The 23,932-nt window shown below is 53.9% G+C and overlaps 1 protein-coding gene across 10 annotated transcripts in view; it reads right to left on the bottom strand.

Moving 5' to 3' along the window:
• The window catches only part of NFASC (neurofascin), a 55,893-nt gene extending 53,628 nt beyond the window's left edge, over nt 1–2,265 (bottom strand). For 7 of the 10 annotated variants that reach the window (XM_075722413.1, XM_075722414.1, XM_075722417.1 and 4 more), the window contains exon 1: nt 2,172–2,265. In XM_075722413.1, coding sequence (XP_075578528.1) covers nt 2,172–2,265 — 94 coding nt within the window. The remainder of the gene's footprint in view (nt 1–2,171) is intronic. The other 3 variants (XM_075722421.1, XM_075722422.1, XM_075722423.1) reach the window with 1 other exon arrangement.
• Nucleotides 2,266–23,932: the final 21,667 nt, after the last annotated feature.

Here is a 23,932-nt window from a genome sequence, read left to right as displayed (position 1 = left end):
GCCCACCCCCCAGCACCTGGATGAAGGAGCTGGTCTCCGCGGAGCAGGGAGGACTTGCACTGGCGGTACGCAGGGGACAGAGCTCGGGCACTCACGGAGCCCGTGACTTGCACATTGATCGGCCCCTGCACGAAGCCGGAGCAGCTGGGGCTCTTTACACACCACCTGGTCAGACCTGCAGCCGCTCAAGTGCAGGCGGCGCTTTCATTAGCTCAGTCTCGCAGACGAGCAGTGGGTAAGGGAGCCCTGAGCCCCAGGTGGCTTAAACAGGAGCTGAAAGCAAACCCCTGATGGCTCTGAAGGTTGGGATGGATGTAAAACGAAGCTGATGCTCCATGTGTCCAAAAGAGCTCCGGGATGCTGGGAAGGGTGGGCTGGCGGTGACAGGCGTCGGCAGGACCCCAACCCTCACCCGGGGCTGGGAGACGCTCCTCGCCCCCCTGCTCTTGGCGCTGCTGTGCGCAGCTGCCCCCCGCGCACATTATTTACAGATATCTCTCATGCCAGGGACCCGTTCAGGGAAGGATAACAGAAGGAAGCTCTTAGTTACGATCCCAGTTTCCCACCAGAACTGGAGGGGACGATGCTCTCCCGTGGCTCAGTGCTGTGCAGCAGGGAGGAGGAGGAGGAGGCGGCCAGAGAAACGGTGAGCTGCTGGGAAATGGTGAGCTGCGCAGGCTGCCTTGAGCCTTTCTCCACCAGCTGTCAGCATTTCTCTTACTCTTCTAAGGCCACATTACATTTAAGTAGCAAAATTACTCCTTTCCTGATGCAAAGCACAAGCAATGGCAGAAGGCGGCTGTTTGCAGACCCATTCCGTTTTCCCCAACTGCACTGGCCCCTACTTCCATGCCGTCTGCCTGCATTTCTGGAATATTATAGATGCTAACAAATCCAGGCCTGAAGGAATCACCGAGCTTTGTGCATCAAATGAAATTCCCACTGCTGGGAACAAGAGCGCCCTGTGCGTATTGCAGCGCTGACTCCCGGGGAACAGGTATTTTCATCCACAACTCTCTGGAATGGAGCAGAGCAGGGACTCAGGCTCGAGTCTGGGACCCTCTTCTTTTCAAGTAACATAAGTATTTATTCACATCTGCAAATCAGAGCTTTCTCATCCTTTCTCTTCAGTCATTTCCAAATTTCAGCCAAAAGCCACTGCCTTAAATTTTTCCTTCCCGTTTTGCTGGATCAGCTGAGGTACCACAGCTACAGCCCGCACACCCCGGACTCCACAGAGCAACAGCCCACAGGGCAGAAATTTCTCCTATCGAGAGCAACCCTGGCACTTCAGCCTGAATTTAGACCCCTGCAAAAAGCTGCGCGTTTTCTACTAATGCACCACTCACTGGAGGATTTCTGTGCATTGCACTGTCGGAAGAGATTCCCTGCAGCGACGGGCCGATTGTTATTAACAGCCGCTACAGGAGGAAGCTGGGATACAAAGAAATTATGAAACTGGTTTCCAGAACAGCGGCTGAGCAGCTCTCAGTATGAACCCCTGTCTCAAGTGCGTTATAAACAAGTCATGCGTTTCCCATGCACTGGCCTGAAGATGCCCATTCAGCAGAAACATCAGCCCATGTCCCCCTTCCTCCTCGCTCCATATCCCCCAGCTTTTCTGAATAAAACATAACTTCCAGCTCATAATTAACTGAAAAGTCCCAACAGAGAATGAGAGAGAGAAAAATCACGTTGCTCTGCAGGAGCTGCCCAGGTCCCCGCTGCCCTCGGGGACCTGGGTGTCAGATTGTGGCAGCATCTCCCCGAGCAGATAAGCAACGCGCTCACGTCCTTCACAAAGGAGCATCCTGAAGCCCACCCGTATTCTGTAGGAACACCAGGAGGCCCGGGATGCTCCATGAAATCAACAGCCTGAAGACTTGTCAGGACCCGGTTTCCTCCCCGGCTCTGGCTCGGGTGCTCTGTCCCATTTTGATATGTGGGTTTGAGTCCTTCGCTCAGCTTTTGAGATAAATTCACTAAATCAGAGCGCGACTTAGGCGACGTGCTGGAGGGCATGTGGTTTACGAAGAAAAACAGCCCCAAACCAAACAACAGAAAAGAAAACCTGAGGCTGGACCAGGAAAGCCACCTGGGCCATGCACATCTTCACTCTACCTCCTCGACCACCTGAGCACGAGTTTTTAGCGGGGTAAACCGTAACTTACAATCCAGAGGGACTTCGATGGTGCTGACGAGGTGATGAAGGTAGAGAGCCAGTGCTATTCCTGCGCAGGTGAGGTGGTGTCTTTGCATGACCATTTTGGACGCCTGGGCAGCGTTAGGACCTCGGCTGCGTCCCCTGAGGCGAGCAGACCAGCGGCAAGTGCAGACAGATCCTCAGCTGCAAAACAAACACAACCCCAGCGGTCAGCGAGCCATTTGCAGCTCCATTTCTGTCATCTTCCTTTTGGCAACTGTGGAGGGAGAGGGTTTCCAATCCAACAATATTTGTGCAGAGGGACAGGAGCGTGAATAGTGCCAGAAATAGTTTCCAGGCTCTGGTGACCCACGTACAAGCCCGTGGTCCCTGTCCTCCCAACCCCTGGGTGGCTCTGCTGGCAGAAAAATCGGCCTTACGGGATTATTCGTGCTCAAACCCTGGAGAGACCTCGCGGATGGAAGGAGAAGGGCTGCACTGTCCCCTGGGACTGATGGAAAGTTACTCAGAGCAAGTGCATACAAAAGCCGCGGTCCCCATAGGATAAAATGAAAAAGATGATTTGCTGTTTAAAAAAATAATAATAATTCTATTTTATGCACAAGAAATACCTACATAGCGAACATCCGCTCCCTCCGGCGGGGCACCGGGGTGAGCTCTGCCTGCACGTGCGGCTGCCAAGAGCAGGGGGACCGGCTCCAGAGACCCCCTCGCATACCAAAGAGCCCGTCGCCGACCCGGCACAGCCCTAGCAGGAGTCGGGATGCGGCGGAACCTTTCCCAAGCGGTCTCTAAACGAGCCCGCTTCCCGCCGGGCTCCGGCTGCTTCCCTCCCCGGACGGTCCCTGGTGCGCAGCACTCCGCTGCCAGCCTCCCAGGGGCACCCACCCAAACCTCCTGGGGACTGTCAGGATATCGTCTGCATTTTCCATTCACATACCTTTTATTTTGCTGTTAATGAACCCTAAATGCACATTAAAAAAAGAGTGAAAATGAGGATAAATTACCCTGTCTGTACAACAAAAGCCCCCTTAGAAAGGCTGCTGTGGCGCAGAGGTTGCATCACGGCTGAGTTACAACTCCCTGTAATAGTTATAAAAAAGGGCATCAGCCGTGCAGACAGCTCTCTCGGCTAAGAACAAAAATAACGCCAGGGCAGCAAACAGTGGAAAATCCCCAGCCTTGCTCGGCGCCGCTCCTCGCTGGCCCTCACGCAGGCTTTCGCCAAGGTGGGATGTCGCCAGGCAGGGGAGCGGCGCAGAGGCCATTTGGCGAGCAAGGAGAGCCCGTCTTCACGAAATATAAATAACCGGCTGCAGCTTTGGATGCTGCCACCCCTTCAGCTGTTCCCGAGCCCGCCATGAAGCGATTGCGGGAGGGAGGGGGGACCCAGCACAACAGACAAAACCCGGCGAGCGCGGGGCTGCCGGGGGGCTCCGGGTACCGCAGGGAACGCTGCTGGGAGCCAGCGAGGAACAGATGTCATGGAAAATAAACAGCCCTGACACATGGCCCGGGAAGCTCTCCTGACCCCCAGACAGGATCAAACCCAGCGCCAGACAGCTTTTAAGGACACCTTTCCCCATTACCCTTATGGGGAACGAGATGTGCTTAATGGTTCCTCCACCCATCCCTCCTCGCTGCCCTGCTCGGGTGCGAGCGGGGTCTCCACGTCCCCGCTCTTTGGCTGAAGCCCAAAGGAACTCATCGTCCCAGCGTGTCCCAGTTACACCAGATGACAGATTGCAGGTTGTGAAGGGGCTTGGAGGGGAGTGTTGCTTTGATCTTTTTTGCTCGTTCTAAGGATTTTCCAATCCAGCTGTTGCAATAAAAATAGTTGAAGGACAGAATAATTATAGGACTGGGCCAGTAATTAAAGTCATGTCCAGGACTTCCGCAGTCCTGTGATCAGGTCATGCCGAACAAAGCTTTCCAAATTATTTCTTTAGCTTTCTGTCTAAGGGAAGATATCATTTTGATCTGTAGCCTTCATTTTTCAGAGCGGTTCATTTCTCCAGTTACAGCTTAAAATGAGTAATGGGTCAGCTGGTTTTATGCCTTTCTGTTACTAAGCACAAGTCTGACTTAGGAACTGAATCAGCCGATACCGCAACCAGAGATTTAGCGAGGCCATGATTTCTAGTGTCCTTACTATGCTCATATACCGATGCTTCACATCACTATCACAAAATGCTTTAAACCCCTCTTCATTCACAGATGTAGTATGGGAGGGGAGGTGCAAGACAGCAGGGATTTAAGTAGCGCACATCTCTACATGCTGCTTGGAGCCCGAAAAGTGAAGAATATGTTATTTTCTTTAGACTGAGTACTAGTTAGTGTGAAAGAAATGGCTGCGACACTAAGGAGTAGGTTCCTGGCATAGATGCTTGGGAGATATTTGTACGTGCATGCATATGAGGGTGATTTTGCATTAAATGGGAATACAGAAAGGACTGAGCCCAAACACTGATACACGCGGTATACACAGGAGGCATCTGGGTGGTCTAACTGATGAAAAAAAGTATATCCTACCCATCATCACGTGCACAGGGACTAGAAAAGTCAGGGCTGTGCATAGCAGGAAGAGAGAAATTTGCAGATAACTTTTGAGCTGCAAAAGGGAACAGCAGGCACATGGCGGCTCTGGACTGAAACCGTGGGCAGAGCCCCGTGGGAACGACCCAGGCGCTTCCAGTGCCGGTGGGACCGGCCAGGGAGGACGGCCCGTACGGCACGGGTGACCGCACGTCCACGCCAAGCGGCACCGACCGAGAGCGAAGAATAAAACCCACGACAGGGCACGCACAAAATGCATCCCCGCCTTTAGAAGAGCGAACGCTGGGCTGTTCCAGGGCCCCTTTGTCTCGGGGCAGATGTGGGTGCGACTCGCTGCGCATCAGGAACAATTTGCCGCCGTGCTTGTGCGTGTAGGTGGGTCCCGGGGACAGGCAGTGCCGTGAGCCCCCGGCCGTGCAGAACACAGCCCACATTGTCAGGGCTGCTCCTCGCTTGGGGACAGGGACATCTCCCCAGCACAGAGGGTTGGAGCTGCGGGAGGGGCACAAATGCGCTGATCTGGGGACGCTAAGAGTCGGGAAGCTGTCTGATGTCTTCAGCTACTTCTGAGACTGACTCAATCCGAAACGGCCCATGCAAAGGGGTAGATGAGACCTCTTCTTCCCACACTTAGCATTTCCTAATCGTTGCTCCTGGCCCTCTTGTGCAACACAGAAAAGATCTGATTGCTGCCCAAAGAGCTGCACAAGCCCTTCAACCTCATATCTGCAGCCACGTCCTGGGATGGCCAGAGCCGTGGAGGCGGGAGGGTTGAGTCTGGGGATGCTCAGGAAGCCGCTGAGCCAGCTGGACCCAAACCCCATCCAAAATCTGGGCCCGTAATGTTCAGTAAAAACACAACACAGAGCAAAATCTCATGCAAATAGTTGCAAGATTGTGACGCCATCAAATAGGAATTTAACTGCTTAAATGCATTTCTCATCCAGCATTGAGCCTGCACCCGAGCGCCAACAAACGCCGCGTCCCTGCTCCACTTTCCTCCAGCTACAGGCAAGACACAGCAGTGAGGCGGACTCCGATGCCTTTTTCCCCAAATACTTATCCAGAGTTCAGAAGTGTTTTTCAGACTTGTTGGTGCTTTCCATTTCCCTGATGACCTACTGCAACATCAGTTCTCACAAACGGTTCGTCTGGGTTGAGAAACACATCCCAGACCTTGACCCAGACCTCTCTCCACATGCATCAGATACTTTTGTAAATATGTTTTTCTCTGGACAAAAGCATGAGTAACCCCAGGACAGAACCTTTACAACTAGAGACTCTTCGCAAAATCCAACCAAATATCCACACAGCACGGGGCGCAGCTGAAAGGTGGATGTGCAACCTTAACTCTGCTCAGTTCGTAGCCTCCCTTCTCTCTCTGAACAGGCACTGGAGGGAAAAAATTAAATGCAAGAAAGACAAAAAAAGGACAAAAAAAGGATGGACACCTGGGGATGATGGAGACACCCATAATGGGGCTGAAAATACAGATGCTGGGACTCCATGGTAGCCGTGCCTGCCCCAGCGGAGGGCTGGGTGACCAGGATGGGGTTTGGAGGGGATTTGGACTTTCCATAGAAAAATTAGCCACAGTTTTTATTCTTGTGCATCAGTCAGGACAAATCAGCTTGAAAGAAAAAGAAGTTTCCAGAAGGAAACATCTTGCTGTGCATAGGCCATCCTGCATGAGAAAACACACGGGCAGAGGACCGCATCCTGGCAGCGTGGGTTTTGTGTTCTATTTTAAAGGCAGAGGGCGATTTTGCTGCATTGTCAAACATTTCCCAAACAAATCCAGATTTGCAAATGACAGAGCTGCAGGTAAGCAACCGCCCCAAGGGTTGGTGGAGTCGAGAGGAGGTGCGAAGAGTCAAGGGGTATGGGATGCTTGCGTGGCCCAGCAGAGCCCAGCCTGGCCCCAGGGAGCCCCGGGCGCCCCTTCCAGCAGGGACAAGCCCCCCGTGACACCCTCTCCCAAGAGGTGCCGACGGTCACAGCACCCACGGGGCGAACGTGCCTCGATTATCCCAACAGCCCCGTGGTGAACAGGATGCCACTGAAACTATGCCCGGCCCGTATGCTGTTACAGGCTCGCTGCCCTGCTCTGCTGCAAGTTTCACGCTCTTGGGTTTCTCCTTATGTAAAGACAACGCTCGCGTGCCAATAATTAACCCAGAAAACGTATCCGAGTGCTTTGTATGTAAGCCACTCAAAATCTGCAGTGAAAGGGAAAAAAAAATCAGCTTTTAAAATTCTCGTAGGTCCTTCTCCATCTCTTCAGAGCCCTGCTCCAGCACCAGCAGTGCTGCGGATGGTACCACTAGAGAAGGGTTTCTCCGCAGGCGCTGCCTCCTCGCTTCACAGCTCCGCGGGGATGCCAAGCCAGCACCGCGGGCTGCGTACCAACCCGGAGGAGCCGCAAGCCTTCACAGCCATACAGAAGAAACTTTGATTTTCTATTTCTCCACACACATGTCAATTTGACATGTACATTGCTTCCTCCCTGCCTTGAGGTGGGGGAAATCGCTCCTTTCCACAGATGGTGGTGAGCTGAGCTAGCGAATCCTCACATCCCAGCCCCGGAGCATCCCTGCTTCCCCCCGTGCCTGCGAGCCAGAGCTCCCATCTGCTCGGCACCAACAAGTTTCCCGCTGGCTTCGATTGGCATGGCCAGGAGAGGCGGGAGGGGGGAGTTTGCCTATCGCAGGCTCCCTCCGCCAGCAGAAAGCGGACGGACGAGGCTGCTGACATGCTCCGCTCATTAGCGGAACGTGAACCACATGCCATGTAATCCGTTCACGTCTTCTCCAGCCAGGCTCCGGGCTCCCCCTTCAGAGCTCCACGGCTTCGCAGCGCTGGAGGGCAAAGGATAATGTGAAAATATCTCCTCTTGCTGCAGAGATGCAACCGTCAGCCAGAACCCGCTCCAGGCCAAGGCAGCAGAAACCAGCACCCCGATCCCCCAGGCTGATTTGGCCACAGCTCGGCTCTTTGTCATAATTCCCAAAACCGCATCCCTGCAAACCACAACATGCGTGATGTCCTGCCCCAGCCCCGCTGCCCTTCACCCTGCCTTCACACATCCTTCATCAGGCTGGGCACGCTGAGCAGAGCCCGAGGACTTCCCCTGGGTGCACAAAAAACACCAGGGAAGGCCTGAAATTAATTTCCTCCTCAACAGCTTAATGAAATGAGACCTTGCGGAATAACAATGGAAACAAATCCCTTTCCTGTAGCCCCACTCCTGCAAAATGACCACGGGCATGGACTCTTCGAGGCAGAGATGGCAAGCAAGGGGAATCTAAATAAAGTTAAATAGAAATAAAAGTTAAATAAAACTAAATAATTCCACAATGAAGGATTGTTTTTAATCAGCTCATTAGGTCCAGCAGGACTCTTTCAGTAGCAGTTAGGCATTTATCCTTATTTACGGTTGTAAGAGGAACAGTAAAACTCGAGCAGCTAGCGTTCCCAAGAAGATTCCTACAGCACCATTTAATGCATTTCAGCCGCTTAATTAATACTGATTAAATGGCACAGAGCGATGTTTCCACAACAAAAAAACCCTTTCGGCTTCAGATAATGAAAAACATTCATTTAGAGGGAATAGATGTATGCGATTCCCTAACAGTGACTGAAGGCTTCATTTTGCTCCTGCATCCGTTCAGGTTCTCCGTGGGCCGCCCCAACTTACCACGTCAGATGGGCTGCTGGGTTGCTGACTTCCAGGCCAAAAATCTGCACGCCCCTTTCGTTCGGCAGTGACAGGACCTCCTGGCACCCGTGGTAAAAGCCACCGCACGGGTGCAGCCGACCCTGCCAGCCCATCAGAGGAACTGCTCCACCCAGGTGCATCCCCATCGGGAGCCGGGCAGGGAGCTGGGACCCACCCTGCGACACGAAACCTGCGGGATACGGATGGACGCATCCACGCGCCTTTCCATCTCCCCCATCGTACGCAGACACACGCCGGTAAACGATGCACGTACAGCGGTGTCGCTACAGCACGCGTAGGAAGCCGGTCAAAGCAAATGTCGCGTTACGATGCAGAAGTCAGTGGAAAGAAGGAAAGAAACGATCACGAAGAAGCAAAGGAACGATCACAAAGGTGGCAAGACATGGTCGTTTGGCATTTCCATCCCGAGGGATGGACCGTGCTCTTTCCCGGGGACAGCCGGCGGCGCACGGGGAGGGCAGCGCTTCCCGCTCGCCTCTGCCTGGAGGAGAGAGAAGCGCTTTGTGTCTGTTCCTGAGGCTGGGTACAGCTTTCACGATTGTTCTGCCAAACAACTGTCAGAGCAAACACCAGCAAATTCATTTACATCTTGTCTGTCTCCCCCTTAAAAAACAATCGTACCCGTCCCTTCAGCAACTAGCGCCTCAGACCTGCGTACCCTCTAATCACAGGCAAGGAGGAGTCGGGCTCGTCACGGGAAACAGGTCCTAGGCTAAGATTATCGGTGGCCCAGTGTCTACCAAGAACCATTTCCTATACCCACTGTAACCCCAAAGGAGTCCCCAAGCACGTCTTTGCTCCTGCCCTCTGAACAAAAGGACATTTCTCGACGCACGACCTGCAGCAGCAGAGGTTTGCCGAGGCAGGCACTTTTCGACACCATCGCTGCCAACCCTCCGTAAAACCTCCAGGCAGACCTGTTTGTTCAGGGTAACTGCCCACACGCTCCTCCCAGTACGTTTTCAGCACATCTTGAAGAAACACACGCACGGGCTCTTTCTCGCAGCCCCTGGTTTCTTGTCTCACTCCTCCGTGGGATTTTTGCCGTATGCTGCATTTTCCTTTCACTCCCTGTAACTCTCCTGCCTCGCACGTGAGTGAGTTTTCAAACCCAAGCCCTGCAGGCCGTACGCATTTTAAAAGAACCGAGCAAACGAACAAGCATTGAGAGGAAGCGCCGTGATATCAGCAGGAACAAGGACGGGCTTCCTAGAGTCACCCACCAGCACATGCCAGGAAGAGCCGTGGCAGCATCCCTCCGACTCCGCACAGGGCAACGCGTGGGAAGCAGGAATGAATCCAGCAATCCCCTGAACTTCAGAGCTGATGCTGACAGTAAGGAGACTTACGCTTTAGCTTGTCTCGGTAGCTATCAGCCAGCCAGAGCTCACCCAACCTTCCTCCTGCAGCGCTCTCAAGTTGGGACCAGCTGCACCCGGGCTCCAATTTCAGAAATATTCAAAAAACGCAGGAGGAAGGGGATAATTGCACTTGCTGCTATTCAGAGCTGCGGCTGTGTTTCGCAGCGTTAGAGCGCAGGCAGCGGTTACGCTTTCAGGAGGTAATTCATTCCCCCATAGAGCTGCGTATTGCTCCTGAGAGCACGGATAACTCCGGGGACAGACTCATAATCTATCACGGTCATATCTCAGCACTACATAAACGGGAATTAATTTATCGCCCTGTCCTTCTGGTAATGTAAGGAAATACTGTCGTTCTATTACACAGAGGGACTCCAGTCCGGAGAGGTTAAGTGCTACCCTAAGGTCAGACAAAAGATACGGCATGAGCGGGAAATGAGCTGAGATCACCGGAGTACTCGGTTTAATCAGAAAATACCATTTAACCTTTACGAACCGGTCACATGCAGGGGGAAAAAAAAAAAAAAAAAAAAAAAAGCAAAAGCATGAAACTTCCCATGGAAGATGACGCCGTGGCCTTTGCCAGCCGGCACAGCACCCACGAGCCCGTGCCGTGCCCCCGCAGCAGCTGGGAATTGGTCCGGCAACAGCTGACCGCCGGCCGCGCCGGGGACCCGGGGCACACCAGCCCCGCTAATCAGCTTCCCACCCTCCCGGGGAGCCCCTTGTTCCCGCATCTTTTCCTTTCATCAGCAAGACTGAGAAGCGAGTAAGGAAAAAAGAAAAAACCCAATTCATCTGAGTTATCCTTGGTAGAAAACAAAGGGGCTCCAGAGCATTGTTTCTGCATGGGGTGCATCTTGGGCATGTCGTGACGTTGAAGGAACACAGGGTGGGTTACAGCTAAGATGAAAAAGCAATCATTTTTCCTTGTTGTTTCTGGGGGAAAAATATTTAACAGCTCTCCTTATATTGCAAACTATTTGGAAAAAATACATGGTCATTTACTTAATTAGGGTGTTGCTTTGTTTAAGAGGGACAAGGAAGGGAACCGGTGTGAAAAATACAGATTAAAAAGGAAAAAAAACAGGTGGGAAAGTTTCTCAATGAGAATTTTTAAGGGGCAGTTTTAGGGCACAGGACACACCGACGGCACTGGCGCTGGCAGCCCGTTTTAGTGCTGCCAGGGCGTCTGCCTGTGAGCACCTCACCCGGCAGCAATGATACTGGGGCTGGTCCGGGAGCTTCTCAGTCGCCATTTCGACACCAAAGCAGGAGTCCCACGCGCCAGACCCCCAAGTGGCTGTCGGGCGGTGCCTGTGCGAAACAGCCTGGGCATCTCGGCCGGTTCCTGACGGAGCAGCACCCACCTGCAAACCCAACCCCAACAGCAGCGCGGCCGAACCCCCCGGCAGTCTGAGGAGAGGTGGAGACAACAGGGTCCCAGTCCCCCACCCTCAAGCAAAGCTCCTTTCCAGGGCCATCCGTCCCACGCTGCTCAGGGGAAGCGCGACGGAGCTAAGAGCGAGGGGGGACGCCCAGCCTGCAAGCGCTTAATGCCTGCCCCCGCCGTGTCCCTGGCCACCCCGGCCAGGGACGGCAGCATCTGGCCCCTGGTGATTAGCCAACTGCTGATCACGCAGAGCGATAGCTGTAAACGGCGACTGTTGGACGGTTCGTGCAGCAATGGCTCTGGAAAAGCTGCCTTTCCCTTTCTGGCTCCCACGCCAGTCTGCTCCGCTTCCCTCTGCGGGGCACGACCCCGAGGAGGAGCAGGCAGGCCTGGGGGTTTGCAGCAGGCTGAGCCTCTCCAGTAAAGACGATGGATGCAACACCCAGAGAGAAGCAAGAGTACGTGCATCTCTAATGGTACGGGGCCAGGGAGGGTCTGGCTTGAATTAAGGGCGCCAACCCTTGCTTGCTTCCTTGTACGCTGGTCGTGACCTGCACCTTGGTGATGTGCCTTGAGATCGGGGGGTGGTTGTGGCAATGGGCAAAGCCGCTCCGGGCAGAGCACCCCTGCGCTGACCTCCCACCGCCCGAGGAGCCATCAGACACGGGAGGGAGCCGACGCGGATCCCCGTGCCTCGCACCGCAGAGGCTCTGCAAGGCAGCCTGCAGCTCTCAGCCCTGCAAAGAGCGTTGGATGCAACTTGTCCCAGCAGCAATTCCCTCCTGCGGCTGCTTCTCCTTCGTGACAGCAAATAACGGTGGCCCAGGCAGGAGCTGTGTCTCAGCTCACGTCTCGGCAGCACTCTGGACAAGACTGCAGCGAGGGTTCAATAGCTGTGAGCTGGCCGAGCCTCCCAGACACGCTGCTGGCCGCAGTCGATCCCCGTGGCCAGAGGAGACCGCAAGGTGTGGCAGGGGACACGCTGCCCGGGCAAGGTCCCCTCCCTCTGTGCTTTCATTCAGCTAAAAAGCTCAGAAAATCAGCAAGACCTCAAGTTGGTCACACGGAGCTCCTGGAAGGAGAAGGGTCCCGCAGGGTCCCACGCACTCGGAGAGCTGCCCTGCCCCTGCCCAGCCTCTCCCCTTCCCATGCCCAGGGCTTTCCCAGAGCCCACAGCATCCCTCCCCGCCTCAAGTCATAAATAAATGGTGACTTATTCAACCGGGCCACCGGAGCCCCTCCTCGGTGCGTGCCACGGGAGCTGCCCGCGTTCTCCCACCCACGGTGCCGGGCAGGGCAAGCCGCCCCGTTCAGCTGCGCCCAGGGCACGGTGCACATCGCCACACGCGTGCCCTGACACCGCAGGAAGGCTTCTCCCTTTGCACGGAGGGAAAAGGTTAAAGAAGCAAAAGGGCCTGACCCTCAGCGGGTGCCCAGGGGTTAAAAGACCCTTGGCTGCTCCTGCGCCAGGAAGCCACTTTGGTACTAACTGAATCGCAGTATTTGTGTTTCTGTCGCACATCATGGTTGCTTGTGATCACTAAAGAGCCTGGGGAAAAAAAAAAGATTAACCCTTCCATTACCTTCTGACTCCCTCCCAGGGACCCCCAGCGCCCTGATGAGTCCTTTGACCGGCAGGAAAGCTTGCCTTCGGCCTCAGCAGGGTCTGCACCGCAGCCCAGAGCCAACATCCCCAGCGCCGCAGTTTTGGTGGCCGGGCAGGGGCAGCGCTGCCAGAAGCGAACCCGGGGACAAGGGTGAGCCCAGGGAGCAGCGCGGGAGCATCCCCGGGCAAACACAGCGGCCGAGGGACCCGGGAGAGCCCTGGTCCTGCCTGCGCCTCCGCAAACAGAGACTGTTCATTCCATGGCTTCTCCTTTCAAAACAATTCACCAAGATTTTTTTATTTAGCAGGTGGAAAACAATTGCATTAGTACAGACTACCCGTGATTTTATTAAGCCGAACACTCCCTCCATCAGGGAAATGCGGTTATTTCAGTAGCACAGGTGGAAGGAAGGTGAATACTTCTGGGGTTTAGGGTTGAAAAGCAGAAGTGCCCGCTCTAGGGCAGCCGTCCTGATGCTGTGCAGGCAGCGAGGCCAGGCTGGGCGCAGAGCTGGGCTCTTTCAGACCTGCTCTCGGTCGTGGGTGCTGCGCAGGACGCACTGAATGGGTGCAATTATTCAAGCGCCGAACATTCCCCACTGGAAATTACAGCATTCAAAGGTGAAGGAGGACTTGAGCACAAAAGCTTTAATTTTCATGGGGTGGCGTGAGCCCAGAAGAAGAGCTGGGACAAGAGCTACCGGGATGAGCAAGGAGGGCTTTGCCCCGGAGAACTGGAGGCAGAAACGGCACCGAGGGCTGCGACCGGCTCTAAGGAGCCGATGGGCAGCGTCACGGGGCAAGTCCTTCTGTGCCTCCTCAGAGGGCACGGGGAACAAAGCGGGACTGTGCAGCCACCCGCCCGCGCAGGAATGCACCTTCCGAGAAGCTGGAAATGCCACATTCCCAGCGGGAACACAACACGGCATGGGCTGGCCATAGCCGGCAGAGATGCTGAGGTCCGTGGGGACCCACCCACCGCAGCCCCACGGGTGTTTGCCCGGGTACGCAGGCTCTGCTCCTCCTCCACAGTTTCCCCCATCCTGGCTGCTTTCGGCAACACTCCCGACCCGACCCCTCCAACCACCACCACCCCCCTCCAGCGCAGGTCCCCCGACACCATCTCCCCCCGGACTGCAACCGGATCAAACACACAGGTGTCACTGACAAGGCAGGAACATGTCTGCTGATGATTAATCCCTTAAGTGAGCTGTATTTACAGACACCGGCTCTTCCCCAGAGCCTGGCCGAGGGCCCCCAAGCTGTTATATCACCTTACAGCTAGTCACGATGTGCAGGCAGCTGCCAGACACCGTGTCCTCCATCCCCACCCCTAGACCGGGCAGCCTGCGCTGTGTGGAGCACGGCTCTCCAGGACCACATCCCTACACCGGGTATCAGCCCGAATCCGGAGATAAATCTCCAAAGAAGAGTCAATGTAAGTAATTAGTTGCTCCGCTCTTCCCAGACTTAGTTGCTCCGCTCTTCCCAGACATAGTCTTGGAGCACATCTGGTTCCTGTGTTCTGCAAAATGCCTTTGACATTTAATTGCAAACCCCAGGCGCTTCGACAGTGGTGACGGAGCAAAACAGCAGCAAATCTGACATTTCAACCCTGAGCCATCTGATGTACAACCTTTAGACGAGACTATGGCACAGAACAGCTTGGAGAAATGGGAGGGGATCAAGAAAGATAGGGCAATTCTTGAAAACCTTATATAAAAATGCAAACAACAAGGCTACCTGGAAGTCTGCCTCTCTCAGTAGCACTGGATTTGCTTTTGCAAAAATGCTGTGTAACGGGTTTTCCTTGCCCTGTGCACGCTTAGATCCTGATTACAGGTGGGCAATCACAGGAAGGAGATCATTACCTCTCCTCTACACTCCCTTAACAAGTCACATTACTACAGCATAATGGAGCTCATGTCTGGGAAATCTGATTTTCAATGACTACCCACCTGCCATAGCTTCACAAATCTTCACAAGAAATTATCTTTTACTGCACTATTCTGCAGGCATAAAGCGTGTCTTGTAATGGTTTTCCAAAATGGGCAAACGAAGTATCACAAATCCACATTTTCAGCCAGTTTCCCAAAGGAAAAACCCTCCCCGCACTGCCTGCCTTTCAGCTGGGCACTGCCAGTAACTCCTCAGCCTGCTGGCTCATTTCAAATCCAGCTGGGGACCTCTCTGCCTCTGCTATAGATATTAAATTCCTGCAAATTTCATGGAAATCGCTTGTCGGAGAGCTTTCCTCTTATGGGACAGACATTCGTCCAGGAGACTTAGATGCACAGACTGTATTAGTTATGCAGTTAAAACCAAGCCCCACGGCTCCCACTGCACCCCCGGCACGCATCCACCACCCCGACCCGGGCAGGCTGGGTTCCTTCACTCCCCCTGCCTCCCTCAGACCCACCCACCCATTTTCAAGTAGTTTATTTCCCAACAGAACCAACTGGCGACCCAAAGTTAGTGGTCCGCGCGTCTCCCACCACCCGCCTGTAACGTTTGGGTGGCCCCGTTCTCACTGCCTGTCCTCGGACGTGAAATATTGACAGCCTCAAACGACAGACAGCGCATTTCAGCCTGGTATAGCTGTGAAATCACACGTTATTTATTACCCTGAGCTCAGAACTAGAAGGAAAACACCGTTCTCCGGTATTTCTCAGCAATGCCTTCGCAAGTTTGCCAGCACGTTTTCACATTGCTCTGCATAAAATTCTCACCCTTTGCAACACGGTCATTAATATTGCCGGCACAGTCACTCCATCTGCCTTTTGAGCCCCCTCCAAAACAGTAATCAGTTAATTGGTAGAAGCATTTGGCTTCTACATAATGAAGTTGGCACAAAACCAGCTTTTAACCTTCAGGACTGAGTACAGGATGCAGGATAGGGATTACTTGTTCGCTGTGTTTAAAAAGAAAAAAACAAACCTCATAAATAAAAAGGGCTGTGTATGCATACTGAAAGACCAGGCTGGCGCCGAGTATTTCTTTTTAAAGAGTCAAACTGAAGGTGAAGGCAGCAAGGCTGCGCCCGGCACTGGGCACAGCATCCACCAAGCTTTGCTGGAGCGGAGCTGCTCCGTGCACCGCTGCTCCCGAGCTGCCGTGCAAACCCGCGGGCGCTGGCGCCCGGCGCGACGCCCACGCCGAGTCGGCAGCGTCCCTGGCGCTAGCTGTGGAAGCGGGAAGGCAAAAGCAAGCGGTTCGTGCCTTGAGAAGGCGCAGACGGGCACAGGAAGAGCGTAGGTGTTAGCAACAAATGATAGGTAAGTACCAGGAGGAAAAAACCCAACCGGCTGCAGGAGTAACCATCGCTTTGCGATCTCCAGCTGTGCAAGATCAATCCCGAGACTACAAGCAGTATTTAGCTGGGAGGCTGCTTTGAGGCGGGGGATACACAAGCTAAGGACCTTTATCCGCCTTCTCTGGCTTGCAAAACATTTCCAACATCCCACAGGCTGCAAGATATGGAACCCGTCTCCTACAAACCCTTGCAAATACAAATGTCCTCTTGCCGACAAGGACTGGAAGCGGGGGAAAACTTCACTAGATAAATAACGGAGTTTAAAGACAAGCAGAAAACAAAGGAAAACTTCAATATTCAACTACGCTGCCTCTCACATCATCTCAAATTCACTCAGCCGAGCTCTGCATCACGGAGGTGAACGGCTGCAAATGTTAAATGCAAAGTATCTTTGTAAAGCTATTAAACCACTGTAGCTGACAAGAAACAAGGGGTAATGAGAAGGGATTGGGAACCGAGGGCTGAATCAGCAATTTTCTTGAGTGCTGTGCGCCAAAGTCTGAACTGAAATCTGCCTTTGGGTTTCTAGTAAAATACCTCAATGCTTTTTCCCCCTGACAGTACTCGAGGAGAGGAGGAGCGATCGCAGAGTAACACCCGAGATCACCTCTGGCAGGAGCCGCAGAGGGAGCGTCGGGACAGCTGGTGCTCAGCGCCGCTCAGCCAAAGCATCCCGACGCTTCCCGGCCCCGGCACCCTGGCCACGCTCCAGCCGGGCAGGCTGCCTGCGCTGCCTGCACCGCTGCCTGAACAGGGCTCGGGAGGCACCAGCGCTCAGCCAGGCGCCAGGCACGACCGGTCTCGGGGCTTTTCACAAAAAACTGTTCCCAAGCTCCTTCCCTCGACTTCCCCCAGGACAGAAGATAATATAGAAATGCCGAGCATGTTCCACGTTGGCTAAAGCGATATGGAAAATTGTAAATGTTTTTCACATGGGTTTTGAAAGAGTTTCTTTCCCCTTTTTTCTAGCACAAACTGCTGACATTTTCCAAGCAACATTATTCTCACACTGAAGGAACTACGCAAGCTTGGGCTTTGTCTAGTGGCTTTAAGAGTGGAACAGAATCCAAAGGAAAGCTGCACACTAACTTTCATTTTAAAAATAGAGTGAATTTGAGCTTCTTGACCAAAATGCACACAGAGAACCGTGTGGAGCTGGATCACTGTAAACAGAAAATAAAAACAAAAAGTGCAATACACTGATTCCACGTTGTCTACACTTCAGTGTAGTGCTGACCGCAGCATCCCCAGCCTGCACTTCTTGCTTCCCCTCAAGAACCAGTACCGTGACGTACGCGCTGGTACCACCACTTGTGGCTGCCGGGCTTGAAGGTTAAGGCTGGTTTCTTCCATGCCACCAGAGAGATACGTGCTCAAATCCCACCGAGCGCTAACGGCACTGAAGAGCCTAACCCATTTAGACATTTCTCCACTTTAAGACTTTGTTAGAAATGTTGATAAGGCAAGCATATGCTTAAAAGATAGCTACATTAAAAAATCATCTCTCCCCAGAGATATTTTCACAGCTCATTTATTAAACCCCCTCAAAGAACAAGAGGGGGAAAGCCAGCTTCAATTGTTTTTAAGCTATAGCAAGCAATGAGTTCAGTTTTGCCTTCCAGCCTTGCTGCTAGTTTCACTCCTAACAAGCTGCACTTCAAGGCAATGCACTTCTCACACAAGTAGCTTTATTTCAAACCCAGCGTGAACAAATGGAGAGCTAGCCACGAGTCTGAGCACTTCAGGGCTGATCCTGTATCCCCAGCTGCATCTTTCTACCCAATTCAACCAGGCTCCTGGCTCAAGAGTTACGCTCTTAATTTAAGGCTGGGATTTTCACGCTCGTTTGCAGGCAAGCCCATGTTCGGGACTACAAAACGGTAAAGCAACGCCATCCCCATCAGAAGGTACCAAGGAGCTTCTGTTAATGAGCTTTGGCTTGGTGCCAAGCAGTACCACTTGTTTTTTCTTGCCTGAATATACATAAAGGCAGCAACGGCATTTTCCAGGTGCTCTTGTCGGAGGAAGAGCCTTGCTGCCTGGCTGCAGGAGGAGGTGGGTGGCTGCAGAGGCAGCTGCTACCCGGAGAGCAGGCAGGGCTGGCAAGGCGGCTCCTGAGCGTTTATCACCCTCTCGGAAGGAAATGCATTTGTAAAAACTTGACTGAAACATGACTTCTACAAGTGCGGACAGGGGAATTGGGTCTGTACCATTTTGGACATGGGAAGATGCCCAAGCCCTATTCCCCTGAGGACCTGAGCCCACTCTCACTTGGCAAGCGCTTCCCAAAGTAACTGGGGAAATCACAAGCCTGTCAGAACCGAGCCCACTGAAGCAGCTCGATAAAGCTAGACTTTTTTTTTAACTGCTCATAAAACACTCCTTTTTGTGATCTTACAAGCAACTGTTTATTTTGCTACTTAGCTCTTTTAAAGCATTCTTTCCAATGCATAATGAAAAGTGTCAGGCATTTTCCAGGAATTTTCGGAGCAGAGAAAGCTTGGCCCTCTGTTATTTGAGAATCACTGGAAGGGTGCAACTAGCTTAAGAACAAGCATCTATTCTGGATGGCAACCTCAGGATCCTTCCTCTGGCATCCAAACAAGGCCCCATGTGACAAGCGGATGCCAAGCAGCCGAGCCTCCCTCCCGCTCAGGCATGCATACAATTCCCATAATATCTGCCTCGCTGGGCGAAACCTGCAGGCATCTGTAACCCTTTGCACGCTTTGCATGGTTTGAGAAAGCTGCAGAGCTTCAGGAAACGCGAGCAAACCCAACGCCACAGCTCGCACGCGGGGTGCAGCCGGATGCTCCCTGCCCGGTGCAGAATCCTGTGAGAAGAGGATTAAATTACAGTGGCATTAAATCAAATCAGTCCTTCACCCACCCCAACTAACAGGCTTCCACCACCAAAATCTCGAGGAATGCAAGAGAGGCGAGCTTTGAGTTTTGGACAAATTAGGATTTCCATGAAGAAGGAATGAAGCCTGCAGGATCAAACCCTGCCCAAGAGCACACAGGCAGGCACGAAAGCTGTCACCGAGTCGCACATCAAGACCAGAGGAGGACGGTTTGGAGCAGCAGACGCCCTCGCAGGATGTCAGACCCCTTTTTGGGGATCACGAGCCCCCAGCGCTCTCCCCAGCCGCTCGCTCGCAACCCCCGGGAGCGGAGCACTCGCGCGTGGCCATGGCAACCTGTGTTCATGCGCAGAAACGCTGCCTGAGCAAAAAAGGGGGGGAATTCGCTCCCCAGCTCAAAAATTATTCATGAGAAATTAGTGAGAGCTACAAGAAGCCCTCTGAAGCGTGCTCCCCCCCCAGCCCTGCCTGGGAGCAGGCAGGCGGAGGACCTTCCTCTCCGTTCCCCTTGGCAAAAGGCTGTTAATGTAATATTAAAAAAGGAAAAGTGCCCTTTCTTGCGATGCCAGTTCTGAAGCACCACTCTGAGTGCCTTTTTTGGTTGTTGTTGTTCTTAATTAGAAGAAAAACCTTCCTGAAGGGAGTCTCTGAGCAGCTGGCAGAGCGGCTGGTCACCCCACTGCTGCTTTCAGACCCCCTCTCCTACTCCCCTAGTTCAGCTCCCATTGCAGCCTAAGCCGGCATGAGTTGCTCACATCAGAGATTTCTGACCCCATGTAGATTTTTTTTTTTTCTCTTAAACTCCAAAAGCCAAACCTGATCTTGCACCTAAAGGTAACCTGGGGCTGCGGACAGAGCCTCGCAGGGATGCAGCAGTGCCGTGGGGAGAGGTGCAGCCCTGAGCCACCCCTTTCCCCACCCCTCTGCCCCCAGCCACCCACAGCCTTTTGCTTGCTTATTTTCATCTCAGCCCTTTCCTGCACCCTGGCCAGCGAGGGGCAGGGAAATCCCACTACTTACTGCAGCAAACTGACATGGAAAAGAAAATACCCAGTCAGGATCTATAAGAAGTTGATTCGATTAAAGGACCATGTTCTGCCACAATTACACAATGGTTGAGAAACCAGAAACCTCCTCACCATTCCCACCAGAGCTCAATAAGCATTTCCCACCGGGAACTGCAGCTGGCTACCCCTGCGGCTCAGGGGCCGCTTCCCCGCTTCCCTCCGGAGCAGGCAGCGGGTTTGCTCCTGCATGCAGGGGGCCAGCACTGCCCAGGGTCCCCGCTGCACCCCCGGGAGTCTGCTACCCATCCAGCAGCATCATTCCGGCCATTTCATGCTAATTATTTTCTGTACGGTTTTATGCAAATCCTTCCTACAGAGTGAGATGCATGGAAATGTATTTGCCATACTCGGAGTGCCGGCAGCGCAATCAGCTGGTCACATCAGCTTCCAGACACGCCTGGTCCCGCTCCATTTGGGAATGCTAACACCGTCCTGCCGGGTCGTTGCTGGGGTGCAGGCGAGCTTGCCACGCGTTACGCCCTTTCCACCAGCTCCCAGCAAACCGGCTGCTGGATGTTCCGTAGTGACTCACAGCTCTTGTTGCGTCTCCACCACCGCAGCCCAGCGCGGAGCCCGGGGAGGGGGATAATTTTGACCTGCCTTTCAATGCTGGGACTGTGGCGCACAGTTACAGGTACGGAAGGAAAGATGCCAGGGCAACGGGAGGAGGAACACAAAAGGCAGCAAAACTGAGCTTATCCAGAGACTTTGGTTTCTGCTTTCCCAAATTCAGATGCTTCACGGGCAGGAGAGAGGCTGAGACTTGAGCTGCATGCAGGGGAGACCGACTGCAGGCAACTCTGGGTCCATGAAAGAGGGTCCCCCCCCAACAGATGTCTGGTGGAGCATTTTCTGCAAACAAACCAGCAAAGCAGCAACTGTGTTTCAGCAACCATGGCTCTTAGGATAGGTTTCCCGGGCAATCTTTTGAGAGGTTTTCATTTTAATCAGATCAAATTACAGCAACAGACAGGTACGACTGATGTATATGACTCGACACAGCGTCTCCAGAGCAACGCGGCTGCAATTACACCCAAACCGTCTGACCATGTGGCCTGCGTGGAAATCTGGAGCAGCTCAGAGAGCAGCTTTCCTCCCCGCAGCACGGGCAGGGCTGGGGGGAAAGGCGGAATTTGTGTGCGAGGAAGGGCTGGCCATTGCTGGGGGCAGCGAAGATGCAGTATCCTCGTACCACACAGCTCACGAGTCCGCCTGGACGGATGGAGGAGAGCGGGGAGGCAGATTTCCAGCTCACCAGCTCGTACATGCCTTTTGTGTTCCTCCAAAGCACAAAGCCAGCCCAGCGGGCTGCCCTCTCCTCCGTGCATGGAGCTTTCTAGGGCCTCAAGAGCCAAAGCATCTCAGTGCGAGGAGGGTTCGGGCAAAGCAGAACAGACAAATCCTGCCATTAAATAGTAATGAAAATGCCCAGCGCGGTTTGTGGGAGGAAGAGGACACTAATCACCTCCCCGAGGAGTTCGCCTCCATCGGCTCCATCTCCTCATGCCCAGAGGCTGCCGGGTGCTTGAATGCCTCCTGCCACTGCCCTGGGCTGCCTGCGGTGCAGGGATGCACAGGCAGACCCGGCCATGCTACAAGGTCTGCTCCCACTGCTTGATGTCTGCACCCTGGGGGGGGCATCTGTAGGTGCTCTGGAATACCCTCCTTCCCACACCAGCCCAGATCCAAACAAACCTGCAGTGCAAGGGAGGCTACAATCAGTTTGCGCCCAGATTACTGCAGAGCCACCAACTCCTTTTGCGAGAAAAAGCTTATTAGTAAGCCAAGCAGGCAGGATAGCACTTTTACGTCTTGCCCTAAAGCTCTCTGGATTAAAAGAGAAGCATCCTAATAAAACCGAAAGGTATGCGTGTTTCTGATGAACACTGCCATTTCCACCACCTCCCCCCTGCAGAGGAACGGGCTGTTTCCATCCAGGCACAGCGGCAGCGTTACTCAGCTCTGTCTCAGTGACAAGCAGCCCCGAGAGCAGGAATTAAGGGGTTAGATGCACACGTCATCTCTGCCTGACTTGGAAAAGAACGGAAAGCAAGACAGTCAAAAGACGCGCTGCGATAATAGAGATCAAAACCCAATTAACTTGCTGCAGGCAGCATCCAGCCATGGCAAAACGAGGTGATTGAAGAGCAAAGGGGGGCCCAGGTGCAGGCGGCCGCGGTGTGTTCTCCGCACACCGCTGCCGCAGCGGGACAGACGCACGCGGACGGAGCCGCCGGCAGGTCTCACCCCAAGGTGACTCACGCCGTGCCCTTGGGACACGCCGGTCAACCCTCAAGCAGGACACAGCAGCACTTTCCTGCCCTTCCTACCGCAAATGTCTCAACATCCAAGGCTGTTGCAGAAAATCACCTCCACCACCACCTCCTCACAAGCTACTCCAAAGGCTGAGAGCCGCCTACCTTTGCCTTTCCCATTTAAGACATGGTTCTTCCCCTCCAGAGCCCGGGTTAAGGTTCTCCGTCTCCTCTATCCCAAACACAGCCTGTCTCCATGTGCCGGGGAGGATGCACCGAGCCCCTCGCAGAGCTGCGAGCCCCGCGGCTCCGCCAGCATCCCCCAGCCCTGGAGCGGACCCGACCTGCTCGGGGGCGAGCCCAGAAATCGCTGGGCTGCTGCCCAAGACCCTTTCCCCATCCTCCCCCCGCCCCCAACACAGGGCTGCGTTATCCCCAGCCCACCCATCCCCACGGGCTGGGGAAGAGAAGGCACAATAGCCGTTATTAATAACTCCGACTTTCTTCTCCCTTCCCTGCCTGCTCTTGCTGGGTTTTCCTTCATGAATAATGCAGGCGCTGTGGTGCAGGACACTACCCATTCTGTCCCCCGCCAGCCCCCGAGCCAGCGGGGATCGGGCTCGAGTGCCAGCCAGGGCCTGGCCCCGTGTCCTGGGCGCCAGCACCGCCGGTACGATGGGGTTTTGTTCCCAGATGCAGCTTCCTTTTGTTCCAGCCCTGCTGGCAATGGCGTCCGCGGCGGTGAGACGGACCCGGACATCATGCAGCAAAGCTGCCGAAGAGGCAGAGCAGAGATCTCGCTGACTCCGGAGCCAGCCCGTGGACAGAGGCTTCCTAGCCACGGATTTCTAAGTATTTCACCAATACTTCAGCACAATTTCTCCCCTCTCCAATGGCAGCATCTCCATTTTACAGCTATGGAAACTGAGGCAATGAAAGTGAGGGGTCGCAGGGACCCTCATCTTTTACCACACTCATTTGAGCGACTCGGATTGTGCAGGTACCAACTCTGCCGGTGCCAAATGGAAGTGCAAGCGAGTGAATTAATAACGCACACCCCCCGCCCTTTGCCTTGTAGCCACAGTCCTGATATGCCCCAAACACAGACTTCAGGGAGAATGTTATTTATTGCAAGGTGCAAGAGAAGCACGAATCCCTCCAGTTCAAGCAAGAGAAGCCGAGGAGGAGGCTGGCCCGCATTGGAGGGGACACGCTTTGGAAAGCACGGGCTTTTCTGCCCTTCTACCAGCTGGGGTGGAAAAAAAAAAAAAAAAAAAAAAGAAAATTCACTTTGAGCTCCCAGATCCTGGTCTTGCAATGCAGAAAGCACAAAGCACACTGCAGAACTGAGCTCCAAATGTCTCTTCAACCCTGCCTGTTCCCGAACCGTCCTTGAGCCTCTGTGCCCGGTGCAAGGTGCCCTACCCCGAGCTGCTGCGCGCTGGGAGGTGCGTGGCCTTCCCCCCGCCCCCCAAACACCCACCGGACTGCGATGCGTCCATCCTCTACCACCACAGCGGTCTAACAACACACGAGCCGGGCTCGAACGCGGCGAAGCACAAACCAACAGAGCAAAGCAGCTGCCTCCTCCCAAAGCCCCTTCGTTCCAGCCGTT

The sequence above is a fragment of the Pelecanus crispus genome, chromosome 17 (genome assembly GCF_030463565.1).
Source record: "Pelecanus crispus isolate bPelCri1 chromosome 17, bPelCri1.pri, whole genome shotgun sequence".
In the NCBI taxonomy this organism is placed as follows: domain Eukaryota; kingdom Metazoa; phylum Chordata; class Aves; order Pelecaniformes; family Pelecanidae; genus Pelecanus; species Pelecanus crispus.
This window is presented reverse-complemented; position numbering and strand designations above follow the sequence as displayed.